A 17,317-nucleotide genomic window follows, 5' to 3' on the forward strand; every position below is an offset into this window, starting at 1 on the left:
CCCAGGGAGGCTTGAGTAACCTCCAGGAGCCTGTCTTTCCCATCCAGAGACCCAACCTGGAATGAGCCCAGTGCATCCTGGGGGCTGCTCCCCTTGGAGGAGGCTCACTTACCCTGCTCAAGAGGTGGCTGCTGGAGGCTTGGCAGTCATATGCGTTCACCACTTGGGCTATTTTTCCCTTCCTTCATGGCTTGGTTGATGAGAGAGTTTCTTCCAGCAAAGAGGTTTCCACCTGGATTGACCAGGGGAAAACAGAGCAGAAAAACCTTTTGCTGGGCTATGCTCGACTCCAGTGGCCTGCAGCCTTCTGCTGGGACATTGTGTGGGCAAAGGACTTTTATTTTGGTCCTTTGCTGGACATTCTTCTCTCTCTGTCCCTGATTGTGATCACCAGGACTTGTTTCTTTTGCACACATGTACAAGACACTCGGATTCTCCGTGTGGATTCTAGGTATGTGCTGAAAGCCAAAGGTATGCCTGAGGCCAATGCCAAGGGAGGTGGCCATTGAAGTGTTTGCTTCTCCAATTGTTCCCCAAAGCTCCAAGCAAAATGTTACAGGGTAGGTTCAGACAATTGTTGCAGTTTCCCTGCCTATCAGCTGCAGGGCCCTTCATGGGATCCTAGACCTGAGGGGGTTTTATAGTCCAGCTTTGGAAGAGGGTTTGAAAAAAGAAAGAGCTGCCATTTCTAGATCCTGGGGGCAGAGTGGAAGAGAAAAACCCTCTTTTCTGTAAAGGGTTGGGCTGGTGGGCTTGACAATGGAGTGCTTTGTGGATTTAGGAGGCTCAGTGTCTGAAGGCCCAGAGGAGGAAGGCAGTGAACGTAGGCATTCGGTCATGAGGGTCATTGCTCTGATTTCTGGTTGTCCTGTTACAGCAAGCTGGGTCCTGTCTTCTGGCAGGACATTTTAGGAATTGCGTGCGCTGCCTTGCATCCCTTCAGGAAAGGACTCTACTGGCCACAGCCCCACCTCTGTGAACCAGAACAGCCTGAGTCGTCAGTGGATCCTGCTGCTGACAGTGCTAGTAGCTGAAGGCTTCAGCTGCTGCCTGCCCTCTTTTCCATCTCCTGGCCTACCCTGGCAGAACCAGGGATATAAAAAGCAAGCCTCTGGTCAGAGATGAGAGGCAGGCAGAGCAAGCCAGGCCCCGAGCCACCCAGCACCATCCAGGAAGAAAGAGCAGCCCTGTTGGGGGTTTTGCTTTGCCAGAAGTGGCCTGCTTAAGGTCAGGATCTATGGTTTTCATTTTTAGAGCTATAAAAACAGAATGCAAATCAACAGCCTCTGGGCTAATAAAGAACCTGTCCTTAAAGTTTTTGTCTTGTTAAGCAAGGAAATAGAGTGCCAAATAGGCTTTGTTAAGTGGCAGTCTAATTAATAATTTAAAATCTTGTAGCTGTCTTTCATTAGAATTTATCTGTACATCAACCACAAAATCAGTCAAACACACTCATTTATAAGTTAATGCTATCTTTGAATAATTCAGCAAGAGCTAGATTAAGGTCTGCAATCCAGTAAGATGCATTTTGTTCTTTTGGTTTCCATAGCCAGATGGGCTGGCCTGGTGGCTGGATTGGGTCTCCTTTGTGTGAAGAAGGAGGGGAGGCAGAGGGAGGAAGGGACCATGGGATTGTCAGTGCTTCGTCCATTTGATCCCTGAGGTTCCCTAGGTGACCTGAGAGTCTCCATGTGGCCAGGGGTAAGCAGGCTCCATCTCTTGGAGCTATCCATAACATGGCCCTGTTTAGCTCCGATGGAGAGGAGAAGGGAGGAGTGTTCCACCAACAGCCAAGACACTTCTCTTTCTGCTGCAGAGGAAGTGTAGAGCGGAAATACAAGAGCCCTGCTTGAGAGGGTTGAGATATGAGGCTTTTGTATCCCAAACCCTGGTGCAGAAGTGGAATTTCAGTCTTCCCAGCCTAATTCTGTCCCGCTCAGGGAATGCAGCCTGGTGGAACCAATGTCACCAAAACAGCTTCTATCATTGGGAAACTCTGGGCTGCTTCTTTCCTCAAAGTTCCTCGTCCTTGTGCCGGAAAAGAGAAGCCAAGAGGAGGAATTTTAGGGGAGCACCGGGACACAACCAACAGAAGAAGAGAGGCAGAGCGAGTTGCTAAATAAAGCCCATGCATGCATTTTCTCATCAGTAGCCAGAATAAAAGCAAGGAAAGCAGCGTATTGTTTCCCTTGTGAGCTCAGACCACACAGAAAATGTGTTTTGGTTCGATTCCTGTCATTCCAATACGTGGCCAAATCCTCATTGCAGCTCTCAGGTCCATTTTTGACAGACAAGCTGTTCCAGACCCAAACTCCGAGCATGGGCACACGGGCTCCTGCACTGCAGGAAGGAATCCCGGAGTTTGTGGTCTCCATCTCGGGCTGCTGCTCCTGAGCCCTCTAGAGGGTTCAAGGGCACTATTTATGGACACCAGGTAGATAACTGGAGCAGACGGTGGACTTGACACCAGCAGAGGTTCTTGGCCAGGTTCGAAAAGGGGAAGTCTTGTTAGGAAGAGGAAAATGCAGGTGTCTGTCCCCTGACCTGTGGCATAGTTGACAGCAGATGAGGCTGAGGAGGGAGGCTTGTGGGGTGAATTCAACTCTGAGCTTTGGAGTCACAGCCTGAAAAAGGACACAGCAGAAGTTCGCTTGCTGGAGATGAGAAGGAGGGGGCAGGCATCATGAAGGATGTCAAGAACGGATCTGTTTGGTACCATCTGCAGCAAAGTAGTGGTTAAGGTTAAAACAGAGAGGAGATGACAGGGAGAGAACAGATGGCCAAGGAAGCAAAATAGCTGGTGAAACGGGAACAGAGCCTCCAGGGACAGCAGAAGGCAGGACCTCCGCGCAGAGTGCCGGAAGCAGCCCTTTCTCGGGTGCGCTGGCCAGGCCACCCTGAGTAGAAGCGAGTCGGAGAGAAGAGTGGGACAGGGACTTCAGGGAGAGGGTTTCCTCAAGGCCTGGGAGAAGACCCAGGGAGACATTAGCTCCAAGGTTAAGGGGCCCAGAGCAGGGACTTCCTTGGATGCCTTTGAATTGGGGAGAGGAGGCACGCTGACTTGGTTGGTGTCCATCACCACGGCAAGGCAAAGCCACCTTGGGTCTTAGAGCATGCGTGGTTGAACCCACTGGGAGGAGGTATGGATGCTGGCTGGAAACAGGGGCAGCAAAGATCCACTTGTGCCCATCCGTGTCCATGCAGTGGCAATAGCTGCTTGTAATTACTGATGGGCCTGGCTAAGTGACTCCACACCTTATGTCATGTGATCTCCATAATCACCCTTTGAGGTCAGTCTGTACTTGCCCCTGCTATACAGATATGGAAACTGAGGCATGACAAATGAAGTCCCTTGTCCTGGGTCACTCAGCTGACACACTGTTGAGTCAGAATGCAATCCCAGATCTGTCTGCCACCACACTCTTTCACTTGTTCTCTTGACCCCTAAACTCCACTGTCTCACGTGCCCATCTGCCTTGAATTCCTGTGACATTTGTTTTGCGGGATGCTGGACACTGATGAATCATTTGTATCTTGTTACAGAGCTCCCTGGTAGTTCCCAGGCACTCCCCTTCTGGTCTACCCCCAGGAGCATCTCCGGCTGGGGCCTGGGGCTCGAGGACCCTGAGTCATCGTCCCACCTATCCTCTTCTTCCCTGCCCCTCTTTGTATTTGGGCAGATATGCCCTCACCTACTGCCTTCTGCTGTGGTTTCTTCATGACACAGATGGGACAGTGGGCCAGCACCATCCTGCCTGCTTTCGTGCCCTTGAGAAAGGCCGGGACGTGGTTTATTTGGGGGCTGGATCTTGCCACTATGTTGCTCTTCCTGGCTAACCTCGTAGACCTGTGAACAGCCACCCTCCAGACTGGCTGGTGCTTGTGTGGAGAGCAACGGCCCCAGGATGTGGCTCAGGTGGATGGTAGTGGCAGGTCCCTCCACCTGTATCTGCCCCCCCACCTCTGGGGTTCTCCCTCCCTCCTGGGGTGGCGCTCCCATGGCCCAGCCCTAGTCTGTTAGCTGGACTGTAATGCAGAGCTCAGAGTGGTCTTCTAGAAGGGACTTCTCCTGCCCCCTTCAGAACATGTTTGAATCCTCTGAGTGAGAGCTCTCATCCACCATGGTGAGGCAAGGTGTCTGATCTCACAGATAGGCTGGTGCTTCCGAGCCTGTGATTATTGTCTAATCAGTCGGCGAAGTTGGGATCCAAAACAGCAAACAGCTCTGCTATCTGATTCAGAAGAGTTGCCCTGGAGGCCTCCGTGTTGGCACAATACTGTGTGTGTGTGTGTGTGTGTGCGCGCGCGCGCACAGAAACACACCTGGCTAGCGTGCAACAAGCTCTGGTGTGCGAGCCGGCAGTGTGCTGAGTGCATGTGCCCGACCTACTGGCCCTGGAGCCTATGTCGGCACCCGACCTTGGGTGCCGCGTTGGTGCCGTTGGTGAGCTGGTGAGCTGCTCAGTGGGGGACTCCAGGGGTGAGTGAGCCAGTGCTCCGTGCACTGCACGTCGGTGACCAGGTTCCTCCGCACGGCTGGGGGCGCCAAGTGGCTTCTAGGAGACAGACCTCCACAGGCCCTGGACCTGGGCCTCTTGGCGGCTCCCTGGGCTGATCCCAGAGGGCCGTGGCAGCATAGTCAGGGTGCGTCCATGGGAAATGGAGGAAGAGCCTTTTTCACATCAGAGAAAAGCTGGGCTCCCGGCTCTCAGCCCACTGAGGTGGTATGAAAGTTTGCTTCTGCCTCTAAAATTGCCCTCGCAGAGCCTGCCATCTCTCTCCGGGCTCTTGTGCCAACACATAGTGAAGGGGGCCTTTACATATGCTTGTATAGAGAGATTCATGAGGCCCTGGGGGGAAAATTGGCATTCTTCTCACAATGATTTATTTATAGGGCGATTGGATGATGGGGATATGGAGGCTAAGGTGCCTCCATTAGTGAGAAGCACACAAGGCAGGGAGCCTTGCTCTGTATTTGACATTTAGTGGGGCGACTCCTACCAGGGAGCTGCTTTTTCTTTTAGAAGGTTTTGCCTTTAATGTTCTATTCATGGGCTTGTCTGAGCAGGCTGGGAGAAGGAAGGAGCGTGCAGGGCAGTGGGTTGCCCGGCTGAGGCTGGCCAGCCTAGGGGGTGGCAGGGCCCGGTAGGTCACGCTGTGGCCGATGTGGGGCAGGCTGGGCAGGCCTGACGCTGGGGGCCAGCAGCTCTGTTCCCGCGCCAAGGGCCACCTCGTTGGTATGTGCTGTGCTCAGTGTGTCATTTGGTGTTTCCTCTCCTGTCTGTCTCTATTTTCACCGGCCCCCAGGCTCTGCCTCGAACAGCGGCTCTGTGTGACCCCGGCTTCGGCTTGGCCGTGGCCCTTTTCTTCCTAGGGACTGTGGGGTTGTAGAAAGAATACCAAAGTTGGAGTCCCAGGGCTGTGTTAGGTTCCATCTCTGTGGCTGACTCACTAGGACCCTGGGTACGTTTCTTCCTCTCTGGGCCTTAGTTTCCCCATCTGTAACCTGACTAGATTGATGACTTTTCAAGTGTTTTTTGGAAGTAGAGCAGTTTCTTCGAATGATAGCCACTGACAGAGCCCAGAGTATAAAACAGATAAGCGTATGTGGCCCTGATCAGAGCTGGGGACAGGGGCCTCCAGCTCTGGCCTCTCTGCCATCCCAACAGCCCCTCCAGGAGATCAGGGAGTCTCCAGTGGTCCTGTTTGGCAAGGCAGCGCCCACAGGAAGGCCACTGGGTGTGCTGTGTGTTGCGTGTTAACAAAGGGACCCAACACTGCCTGCAGAACGGGAGGCTCAGCTCTCTCCTGCGTGGGAGGGGTTGTTTCCCGCTCTCCTTTTGGACCCGCTGTGACTCTGAGAGGCGCTGTCTACACGTGGCGTCTCCTTGCCCTCACCTCCCTCTTACTCCTCCACCCAGACTTCCGGCTGTGTCCTCTGTCACTCGACTGTGGCTTGATGCTGACCCTACCAGACATTTTCCTGGGCTCATCTGACCTTCTGGTGGCATTTGACTCTGTTGGCCACAGTTTCCCCTTGGCTTCCCTGATGGCAGCTCCCCTGGTCTTTCCCTACTTTGCTCGCCCACAGAGCAGGCTGCTCCTTCTCAGCCTACTTTGCCAACCCCACTACTTCTTGCCATCCTCAAGCGTGGCACCTCCCCAAGCATCGCCCTGGGCGCTGTCTCACCCCCTCTCTCACCTCTGGGGGGACTTCTGCACGCCCATGGCCGCAGCTTCTGCTTGCTAACTCCCGCACATCCATCTCAGCCGAGGTGTTGCTTCTGCAGTCCGGGGCCATCCATTCCACCGCGCCCACCCCCCTGCGCCCAGCGCTGCTTCCGCTGGCAGCCGCACAGACCCCTCCTACTCAACGTGTCTGAAACTCTCCTCCTACTTCTACCTGAGCTCGCAGCAAACCCACTCCTTCCCCACATACCCCCACCATCTTGGCATCTGGCACCATCAACCTCCCAGACACCCTCAGCTCAAGAACCGGGCCCTCGATGATGACCCCTCTCACCTCACCCCTTCCCACCAGTCCATCTCAAAGTGCCACCCTTCCCCCCTCAGCAGCCTTCACACCTGCCCCTCTCCCTGCCTCCACCCTAGCCCGGATTGCCTTCTTCTCCCTGACCTTATGGGCAGCTTCCTGCCACCTCTCTTGCCTTCACCCAATCCAGGTTTTACGCTGTGGCCACATTCTACAATGCCACCTGCTCTCATCCCCTCCCATGCTTAAACACCTTCAGGGATTTCTTTTCCTTCGGGGGATGGTCCAGACTTTTCAGTTGGGCGTCCTATCATTTTCTGGTTACAATTGCTTTTACATTATCTGCCCTCCTCATTGGAAGGTAAGTTCAGTGAGGAGACCGGTTACTCTTTACCCCCTGCCCCTCCAGATCTGCTCTCTGTCGCAGGAGGTTGGCCTGTCCAACGTCAGCAATGAGCTCCCACCCTCTCGCTTCCAGTTGGGTTCAACCCATGGTGAGTCACTGTGAGCTCTAATGTCCCTCCATCATCCCCCAAAGATTTTCCCAGAAGTGCAGCCTGAGAAGAGGATTCAAGTTTAAGATGTATATTTGGGAGGCATCCTAGAAAATGCCAGTAGGCGAGTCGGAAGTGTGACAGAGAAGGGAAGAAGCCAATAATGGGCCTGTGGTTGAGCAAATTAACACTGTGGGCAACCAGAACTCAAGCCCACCGGGGAATTTGGGGATACAGTCTTAGAACACGCACCTCAAAGTTCCCTCCACACAAGGGAGGGAGGGAGTAGGGGTATTTATACGCGGCTCCTATCCATCATTGGCTGAGTGTTGTTCCTGGTGTAGGGATTCATTCCCCCCTCACTGTTGGCCTGCTCTGTGGGTGAGCACAGCCAGCCCCACTGCTAGAAAAAGCCCTCCGGCAAAGAAATGCAGGTTCTGCCAGTTGGAAGTCAGGCTGGTGTGTGCTGAAATGTTGAAAGCCAGGGATAGGCAGGCCTTCACAGCATCTGCTACACAGCTCCTGCCAGGGAGGCTCCAGGTCCAAGAGAGCCTCCTCCCCTCAGCCCCAGGGTGGGGTGGAGGTGGGGCGAATGACATTATCTCTTGGGGTTTCCCTACCCAGGTTCTCTGACTACTATGCACTCATCTAATTAATCTGAGCATGCGCTCTGCTGTTCCTATCAGGACCCGATTAAAACAGCATCCGGCACAAAATAAAATGTAGCACATAGTGACACTGGGTGAATAGTGTTGAATCAGTAACTAATGTCATGTCTTCATGAATTGTTTGGAAATGTTGATTCAGGGGAGCCTGGGTGGCTCAGTCAGCTGAGCGTCTGACTCTTGATTTCAGCTCAGGTCATGATCCTGGGGTTGTGGGATCGAGCCTCTGCTGCTTAGGATTCTCTCTCTCCCTCTGCTCCTCTCCCCCACTCACAGGCACTCTCTCTCTCTCTCTCTCTCTCTCTCTCTCTCCCCCTCTCCCCCACTATCACACACACACTCTCTCTTTCTCAAATTAAAAAAGAAAGAAAGAAAGAAAGAACGAAAGAAAGAAATGTTGATTCAATATTGTACACATAAGTTGGAACCCAAAAAACTTAGTACTAAAACCTAATTTTTAAGTTGTTTTAAAACCTAATTTTTAGGGGCACCTGGGTGGCTCAGTTGACTAAGCGTCTGATTCAGCTCAGGTCATGATCTCAGTTTGTGGTTTTGAGCCCCGCGTCGGGCTCTGTGCTGACAGCTCAGAGCCTGGAGCCTGCTTCAGATTCTGTGTCTCCCTCTCTCTCTCTGCCCCTCCCTGACTTGTGCTCTGTCTGTCTCTCAAAAAAAATTTTTTTAAATCTAATTTTTAAATTGTTCTGTAACCATAAAAAAATCAAACCATGATAATCTGGAGCTTAAAAAATAGAAAAAGAGGGACACATGGATGGCTCAGTTGGTTAAGCATCCAACTCTTGATTTTAGCTCAGGTCATGATCTCATGGTTTGTGAGATAAAGCCCTGTGTCAGGCTCTGTGCAGAGCCTGTTTGGGATATTCTCTCTCTCTCTCTCTCTCTCTCTCTCTCTCTCTGCCCCTACCCTGCTCATGCTCTGTCTCTCTCTCTCAAAATAAAAACATAAATATTTAAAAAGAAAGAAAAAAAAAAGAAAAAAGAACAGAGACTAAGTAAGGTGAGGGAGAGTTCTTTGCAGCTATCCAAGCTGCTTCTATTTGGGAAGAGCTCTCAGGCAGAGGGAACAGCAAGTGCAAAGGCCCTGAGGCAGGAGCATTTTTTGATACAATACCTGACTGCTTCTGGGCTGCGGCTTTAGTACCAGCAACCAAGAAGACACACATTTTTTTCTCCCCAAATCTTATAGGTTTCCCTGTTCAGTGACTCATTAAAATTTTTTTTAACGTTTATTTATTTTGAAATAGAGAGAGAGAGAGAGAGAGAGAGAGAGAGAGAGAGAGAGAGAAAATGGTGGTGGGGGAGGGGCAGAGAGAGGGAGACAGAATCCAAAGCAGGCTCCAGGCTCCGAGCTGTCAGCACAGAGCCCAACGTGGGGATGGAACCCACGAGCCGTGAGATCACGACATGAGCCAAAGTGCTCAACTGACTGAGCCATCCAGGTGCCCCTGCAGTGCCTCGTTAAAAGCAGAAAAGGCAGGGCAGGTCCTACTGGCCCCAGGTTACAGATGAGGACACTGAGTCTCAGAGGGGCTACATGGCTCGTCCAGGGCCCAGGGTTGCTGCTGCCTCACCCCAGCCCAGCTCTGTTCCTCTGTGGCCCCAGGAAGCTAGGAGGTACAGAAAGACGGGCCAGCTGGACCACAGAGGACATCTAACAGGACTGGAGCTGTGTTGGGAAAAGAAATAGCACTCTCACTCTGAAAAGTTTAAGGTTGTACTTGGCAGATTTTTATAGAACAAAATTTGCACTATTGATTCTGTGGCAAATAAAAACCTCTTGTGGACGCTCTGGGCTTCAGAGATCTGAAATGTTTAAATGAGACTGGCCCGAACACGAGGAGATAAGCCCAGCTCAGGTGGTGCCTGGGGTGAGGAGCCGGCCTCTTTTGTCTTCTCTCCCATCTGTGAAAATGACTTGTTACTTTGAACTGCTTCTTCTCTTCGAAGGGAGGGAGGGCTCCCAGGTTGTTGTCCAGGCCCCAGGCCTGCAATCTAAATAAGACCTCTGAGCAGAGGGAGAGGCCAAGGCAGTTCACGGGGCCACACTTAGGAGAATGCACCAGGCAAGGGGGACATTGTGCCACCAAATCGTGGGCCCTGGGGCTGCCTTGAGGTAGCGGCGGGTTCGCATCTTCCTGTAATTGGCCCACCGCCCCTGGTGGGGTGCTATTTCTGCTTCCTCCAGTGGACAGATCTGATTGCAGGGGTTCAAGGTAGCTGGCTGGAAATGGGAGGTTATTGCAAGGAGATGAGAGAGTGGGACTCCAGAAGCCTCCAGGAAAGGGAGTAGCTCTAGGAGGCCGCAGCCTCTCTGTGGTGCCTCTCCTTCCCCCCAGCCCAGCTGCCCCGGCTTCTGCCCCACTGTTTGCACCCATGACTTGTCACCTTGGACAAAGCCCAATATGGTCTCCCAGGGCTGCTTGCTCTTTAAGATGGCCTTTTACCTCCTCCCTCTGCTAATTGCCTCACATTCTTTGTATCCCAGAAGGAAGACCCCAGTTGAGCCAGCCACGTTTACCATGTTATAGATCCCAGTCACCTATGAATTGTCGATCCATGGATGTGCTGGCTGTCTTTTATTCTGCCAGCCAAGAGGAGTATGGGAGGGTCTCTCCATTGACAAACATTTAACAGCCATTGAGTACCTCCCTACTGCTGGCGTGGGGCTAAGGATGGAGCGATGAATAAAAAGGATGGAGGATGAATAAAAACCAAGTCTTCTCTTTTTATTGAGCCTCCTGGTGGGGGGAGAGAGACAATGAATGGCTGTTTTCTGTCAAGTAGGGATAGGTGCTTAGGAGAAAAGCCTGTTAGGGGTGCTTAGGTGGCTCAGTCGATCAAGCGTCCAACTCTTGATTTGGGCTCAGGTCCTGATCTCATGAACCATGGGATTGAACCCCGCAGCCTGCTTGGGATTCTCTCTCTCTCTCCCTCTCTCTCTGCTCCTACCCTGCTCGCACTATCTCTTTCTCTCAAAATAAGTAAACAAACATTAAAAAAGAAAGAAAGAAAGAAAGAAAAGAAAAGCCTGTTAGAGGGTTAATTAAGGAACAGAGCGTGACCAGAGAGGTATTTTAGAATGACTGGGAAGCTTTTCTGGTAAAGGCGACATTTGAACAGAGGCCCAAGTAAAGTGAGGGAGGGCTCTCTGCAGCTATCTGAGCTGCTTCTGCTTGGGAAGAGCTCTCCAGGCAGAGGGAACCGCAAGTGCAAGGCCCTGAGGTGGGAGTGTTCTTGATACAATACCTGGCTGCCTTGGGCTGGGGCTGGGGCTGGGGCTGGGGCTGTAGGCAGGGCTGGCATTCGGGTATAGCCCAGGGAGTAGTTTCAAGTTCCTTTGGAGAGGACTAGAGCTTGGTGTCAGTCCCAAGTCCATTAGCCACTTGGCTAGGGGGAGGAGCCAAAGCACAAACCAAAGCATCTGTCTAAGGCATCCCTCTTTCTCACTGAGATCAGACACTTCTCCTTATCGGCCGTTAACGTGTCCCAGTCTGCAGCCTGAGTACAAGGTCACAGATCAGTTCCCATAAGCTCTTCCCTTTTATACCAAAGCATGAAACACAGAACTTAATTCTGTGTATGGTCTTGTCTTTTTCATTTTATACATCAGCCTTTTCTCCCCAGTTAGACCATCATCTCAGACCAGGCCTGAGCCCCTGTGCTCTCTTGTATTTGTTTCCTAAATAACCAAACTCTCACTCTGGGCCAGGGACTGTGGGGAGAGAGTGACCCATCCGCACTCAGGAAATCTACCATCTGATGGGAGAGAGAAGCCACACACCGGAAGTGAAAGGCCAGGGTAGGGTGACAGAGAAGGTGTTTTCAAGCCCGTGAGGCAGGTGGCTCAAAGGCTTTGTGGGCAGAGGAGGGCCCGGAAGGAACCGGCAGGTTGGAAAGATTGGAGAGCGAGGGACAAGTGTACATAGACCATGATGGCTGTTCGTGGCATGGGGCGGTGGCCTCTCAGTTGTAGAACAGAATGGGGGGAACCCGATTGTTGCAGAAACCTAAGAACCAGGGAGGAGGAGGGTCGGTTGACTCATCAGCCACTGAGTAGAATTTTTGAACTCCCCAAATAATGCATACCCATGACAGAAAACATTGGATTGGCAAAAGGAAGAAAATCACTGTAATCCCACACCCCGGAGAATGAAGTGTGGGGTATCCTGTGCTGCTTCCCCACATTCATGCAAATGGGCCCTGTCTTGTTGAATCTACAGTGTATCTCAAACATTAGGGTGAGTAATTTCCAGGTTGGTAATTCTCTCTCTCTCTTTTTTATTTTAATTTTTTTTTTAATGTTTATTTCTGAGACAGAGAAAGAGCATGAGTGGGGGAGGGGCAGAGAAAGAGGGAGACACAGAATCCGAAACAGACTCCAGGCTCTGAGCTGTCAGCACAGAGCCCGACACGGGGCTCGAACTCACAAACTGCGAGATCATGACCTGAACCGAAGTCAGTCGCTCAACCAACTGAGCCACACAGGTGCCCCAGCTCTTTTTTTTTTTTTTAAGTTTTATTTATTTAAGTAACCTCTACACCCAACGTGGGGCTCGAACTTACAACCCCGAGATTGAGTCGCACACCCTTCCGACTGAGCCAGCCAGGCGCCCCTCTAGGTTGGTAATTCTAAACCTATTTTAATGGCTGCACAATGTTCCATTGTATGACTGCCCATCCCCTCAGGTTGTGCACAGAGGCTGTTTCCAGCTTTTTGCTGTTAGAGGTGTCAGCCAACACCTGTGCCCATGCCTTAGTCCATGTGCTGTATGGACTGCTGAGCAGGAGAAGGAAAGAAGGGTGAGAGGCCAAGGTCTTTACAGAGAGCCAGGTGTATGGAGGCCATCGTGCAGTGTCAGTGACACCTGTTAGGTGGGCGGGCTTGATACTACCCCAAGTAGCAGCCAGCTAGACCTGAAGCCTTCTGGCTATTTGCAGAGGAGGAAGGTCTGTGTGTGTGTGTGTGTGTGTGTGTGTACACACATGTGTTGTGGCCATGAACATGGCCTAGGTCTCTAGTGAAACAGGCTTTGGGTGAACCAGAGGGGGAGACGTATAGAGGCTTTAGTTTTCCTTGGGTTTGGGGTAGAACCAAAAACTCCTGAGGATGGACTTTGAGGAAGAGCATTCTCCTTGCTCCTGATTTGGACCAGGGGGTTTGTGTGGTTTTGACAGTTTTGTAGGCCTTTTCATATTTGGTGCTGGGAGGGACCTTATATAGCTCAACTGAGGAGACCAAAGCCCAGAGAATGGCTGTGGCTTGCCCAACATCCATTAGGATGTGGTTGGCTGATGAGTACTCCAGAATGTCCAAAGCAGGCTGCTTCCTGGCTGGTAACATTAGTAACGTGCCCCATATCTATCCAGGACCCTGTCCCCAGTCTCTTCCTGCTCCTGTAACCCAGCAGAGGACACAGTGCTAGTGGCTCTCCTTGCTTAGTGGAGGCCAGTAGGGAGGGCTCATTGCAGGGGTCAGCGGACAAACCCTTCCCCTCCTAGTGGGTTGGCTAGGCACACAGGATCTGGCCAGACCCAGGTTCAAATCCTGGGAATGACCTGATTTCTCTGAACTTAAGTTTTTCCAAAATGGGACAACTGATAAGATACCTGCCTTGTTGGGGCGCCTGGGTGGCTCAGTCGATTGAGCGTCCCACTTCGGCTCAGGTCATGATCTCGCGGTCTGTTGAGTTTGAGCCCCGAGTCGGGCTCTGTGCTGCTCTGTGCGTCAGGCCTGGAGCCTGCTTCGGATTCTGTGTCTCCCTCTCTCTCTGCCCCTCCCCTGCTTGTGCTCTGTCTCTCTCTGTCAAGAATAAAAAAAAAAAAAAAAAAAAAAGAGTACCTGCCTTGTAAGGTGGTAAAGATGAAACAAGCTAATCCTGATAAAGTTCTTGGCACTTGACTGCGACAGGGGCTCAGCAAATGCCCTCAATGTTAGTAGTAACATTGTGTCATCCTGTGTCATCCTTCCTGCAGACCAGATCTCAATACCCTGTGAAGTTTTGCCTCTTTGTGACCAGAGCTGAGTCTGAGTGGTCAGGCTGACACAGGCCAGCCGTGGCCAGGAGCAAGAGTCTCAGGACCAGAGGGGATGGCTCACCTTGGGCAGAGAGGGCTACTCTGTCGGGGGAGGACTGACTCTGTCCTGACCTCCCTGACCCCTCTGCCCAGGGTCAGGAGAAGGCCCCTGAGACAATGCAGGGGGAACAATGGAAAGCATCACCCAGCAACCACCTGCCTAAGCCCTCACCTCTACTCAGTGGCTTCTTCCTTCTCTTCCAAACAAGGTCTCCCCAGTCAGAGAGGAAAACCCAGTCCCAGCCCAGGGTCTTCATCTCCGGATCTGTGAAATAGTCACTGTTTTTTGCCTGGTTCCTCTGGAACTTATTTCTGGTCTTCCCAGGCTTCCTTGCTGTCTCTGTATCTTGAGCCAAGTAGATGAGACCAAGAGCTGTGGAGTAGGACAAGTGGGAACCAGGGCCCTGCTCTGCCACTTACCAGCTGCCTGACCTTGCCTGACCAAATGCTTTTAATTCTGCGGGCCTCAGTTTCATCATCTGAAATATGGGGCTAATGCGACCTGCCTCTTGGGGTTCTGAGAATTCTTGACAAATGGTTGTAAAGTGCCTTCCGGGCACGTAGCAAGGCCTCAGTGAGACACTGCTGTTGTTCTGTCTTTATCATCCAATGCCTCTTATTCAATAGCCATATGCCAGGGCCTACTGTGTGCCAGGCTCTGTGGGGACACTGAGAACCAAAACGAATGCCATAGTCCTCTTCTCATGGCCTTTTTCCTCATTGTAGATCCCTCTCTGCTTGCTTCTAGGCCCCACCTAGGAAGATGGGGGTGTTAACCTCTTGGGTATCAGGCCTTAGGGGGCCCTGGTACTGCCGGATGCCTCTGTATCTTTGCACTAGGCTGACAACCTGACCCCTTTTCAACAGGCTGATAGAATCATGGGAGGAGAAGGGTGTGTCTGGGGAGCTGGCCCTGCTTGAAGCCCGCAGAAGCTCCAGGGCGAGTTCTGTCACCTCCCCTAGGAAGGAGCCCAGAATGCATTTCTCTCTCTGGCTACTTCCTTAAAAAGAACGGGAACACTGAGAGCAGTGGAGGGAGAGAAAGAGCTAAGGACACCTGCCTGCCACGGGTCCAGCCTATGCAGCCCAAAATGGGACACACCGACCCCTCCCACTCTACCCCCTCCCTCCACTGCGATAAAGCGTGGGCTTTTCCCTGTACCTGGGGTGTAGAGGTTCTGCTCACCTGTCTAGTACCACAGCCTTCTTCCACCCACTGGAAACTGGCCAGGGTGGTTTTCCTAACAGGCTAGCCACATTACAATCTCAACACAATTAACCAAAAAAAAAAAAAAAAAAAAAAGAGGGAGAGAGAAAAGAGAAAGAAAAGAAAATAGTCCTTGTGCAAATACTGCGGCAGTGTCTGTCAGGACCTAAGATCTGGTACTATCTATTTTTTAATAATTGAGGGTAATAAATATGTATTTCTTTCTCCTCGCCACCCCCCCTCCATCCTCCACAGCTTGTCAGCTCCCTGCGTCTCTCCTCTGATCAGACCAAGTCTTCCCCAAGCAAAAAAAAAAATCCTTTAAGCAAAAAGGATTAAAGCCTTGAAAGTAGGTCTGCCTGAGCTCTCCCCCATCCTCTCCCTTCCCCTTCCCCAGGGCTGGTGGAGAAAGGCCCCTCTGGGGAACTAGGGACAGGGGGGGAGGGGGGAGGGAGGAGGCGGTGGGTGGATGCAGCAAGTGGGGCGGGGAGATGGGATGGGGGCCGGTGGGGGCCTCTGGAACTGGGGACCATGCCACCCTCCCTCCCTGCAGCCATCCAGTTCCAGTCTCTGGCTAGCCTGGGAGAAGCAGCCCCACCCACCCTCCTCTGCCCAGAGGACCAGGGTCCCCCAGTCCCCCAGAGTATCGGACTCAGGAAAGAGGGTTTTAGTCTCAGACAGCCCCAGCTTGGCTCTGCAACCTGGCTTTGTGCTTTAGGGGCCTGTGTGATCTGGGGGCAAGCAACTGAATCTCAGTCGCTCAATCTGTAAAATGGAAATATAAACTAGCTACCTAACAGAGGATCAAATAAGCCAGCCCAGTGCCTAGCACATGGTAAATACCAAATAAACGAAATAAATTATCATGGTTATTTTGATCCAATTCTCAGACACAGAGAGCAGTCAGTAATCTCCCCCATCCCATGGTGCTCCACCGTTCCCAAGGGCCTGGCAGGCACACCTATTGTTCACGCAGCATTGCCCACACCATGTACAGAGGGGGTTGAACCCAAGGCTGGGTGGTGTGGTTAGGAGCTCTGTTCGAGGATGTTGGGGCCGGTAGGCGACAGAATTGGAACTTAAAATGGGACTTGTATCCCCTCCTCCACTTCCTGTCCTGATATGCTTTCCTCCACCCTGTGAGGCTTCCTGCCACCCAGTTTCCCCCACTCTGGGCCCAAGAACGAAACCAGGAACCAATCCAGGGAAGGTCTGGCCTGGCTGGGAAGACCAAGACTGGGGCAGGCGTGGCCGTGGCCGATGCTTGGCGGACCCGCCTTCCTCTCCCTGCAGCTGCCAGCCTTCCAGTTCTGCTGAGGCAGCAGCCCAGGCCCAAGTGGGCCTTCCTCCCTCCAAGCTGGGTACATGCACACAGGGCTGGCTGCAGATGGGGGGCTCAGTGTCCCTGCACCCACCCAGGCCCAGAGCCCCTGGCCTGCTCCAGTAGTCAGTGCTTGGCCACACAGCCTCTAGGGCCCCACTGCCGGCCCCTGGGGACAGCCCTGCCCTCGCTGCTGTGGGCCTGAGCTGAGAGAGGAGAGGCAAGGCCGGGAGGCCGGAGGGCAGGAAAAGCTGGGAGGGAGGTGGCTATTTATAGCCAGCTTTGCTTTTGTTCCTTTTCCAGCAATGCTTCTCTTTAAATAGGAGCAGGGCTGAAGGCTGCAGCTCTTCCCCAGCCGCCTATAGTCAGAGCGCATGCGTGCTGTGTGTGTGTGTGTGTGTGTGTGTGTGCACGCGCGCGCACGCGTGCTCACGTCTGTGCGTGCACAGGGGTGTCACACATGTATAGGGATGGAGTGGGGGTGGACACTTTGGTGCACGTGTGTGAGTGTGTGCCGGGATGAGGGAATGGTCCGCTCTGTGTGCATGTTATGCCAGCATGTACAGAGGTACAGATGGGTGTTCTTTGGGTGTAAATGTGTGTGTGCTGGGATATACACGTGCATGTATAGGGGATGGGGCAGCTCTTAGTATGTATGCACGTGAGCGTGTTTATAAGGTGGGCACACGCGAGACAGTCGGGCGGCCTCTCCTTAGTTGATGTGTGCATGTGTGTATGTATATGTACCCGTATATGTATAGAGGGGTGGTGTGGACAAGTGTGTGTCTCCATGTGTAGAATGTGGTGTAAGCAGCTCTTTACGGTAGTGTACATCCATGTAATAGGATTGTGGGAGGGTGGTCATGCCCTTGTGTGTGCATGTGAGTTAGTGTGGTAGTGTATGTGGGAGTGGAGGGACCAGAAGGGCAGCTCTTACTGTGTGTATTCTCACTGCGCTGGGGGAGGGCACGGCTGTGTTCTCCACCTCCCATGGGCCTATTCCATGTGTGGAATAGTAAATGGGTGATGAGCAGGTGTGTGTGT

At 52.4% G+C, this 17,317-nt stretch overlaps 1 protein-coding gene across 1 annotated transcript in view; it reads left to right on the plus strand.

The window, feature by feature from the left end:
• Positions 1 to 17,317, plus strand: part of RTN4RL1 (reticulon 4 receptor like 1) — a 72,100-nt gene that overhangs the window by 1,853 nt on the left and 52,930 nt on the right. Inside the window, exons 3-4 of the mRNA XM_042916706.1 lie at positions 1,125 to 1,227; positions 6,903 to 6,987. Of these exons, the coding sequence (XP_042772640.1) occupies positions 1,125 to 1,227; positions 6,903 to 6,987 (188 nt within the window). The remainder of the gene's footprint in view (positions 1 to 1,124; positions 1,228 to 6,902; positions 6,988 to 17,317) is intronic.

This window comes from Panthera leo, chromosome E1 (assembly GCF_018350215.1).
Source record: "Panthera leo isolate Ple1 chromosome E1, P.leo_Ple1_pat1.1, whole genome shotgun sequence".
NCBI lineage: Eukaryota > Metazoa > Chordata > Mammalia > Carnivora > Felidae > Panthera > Panthera leo.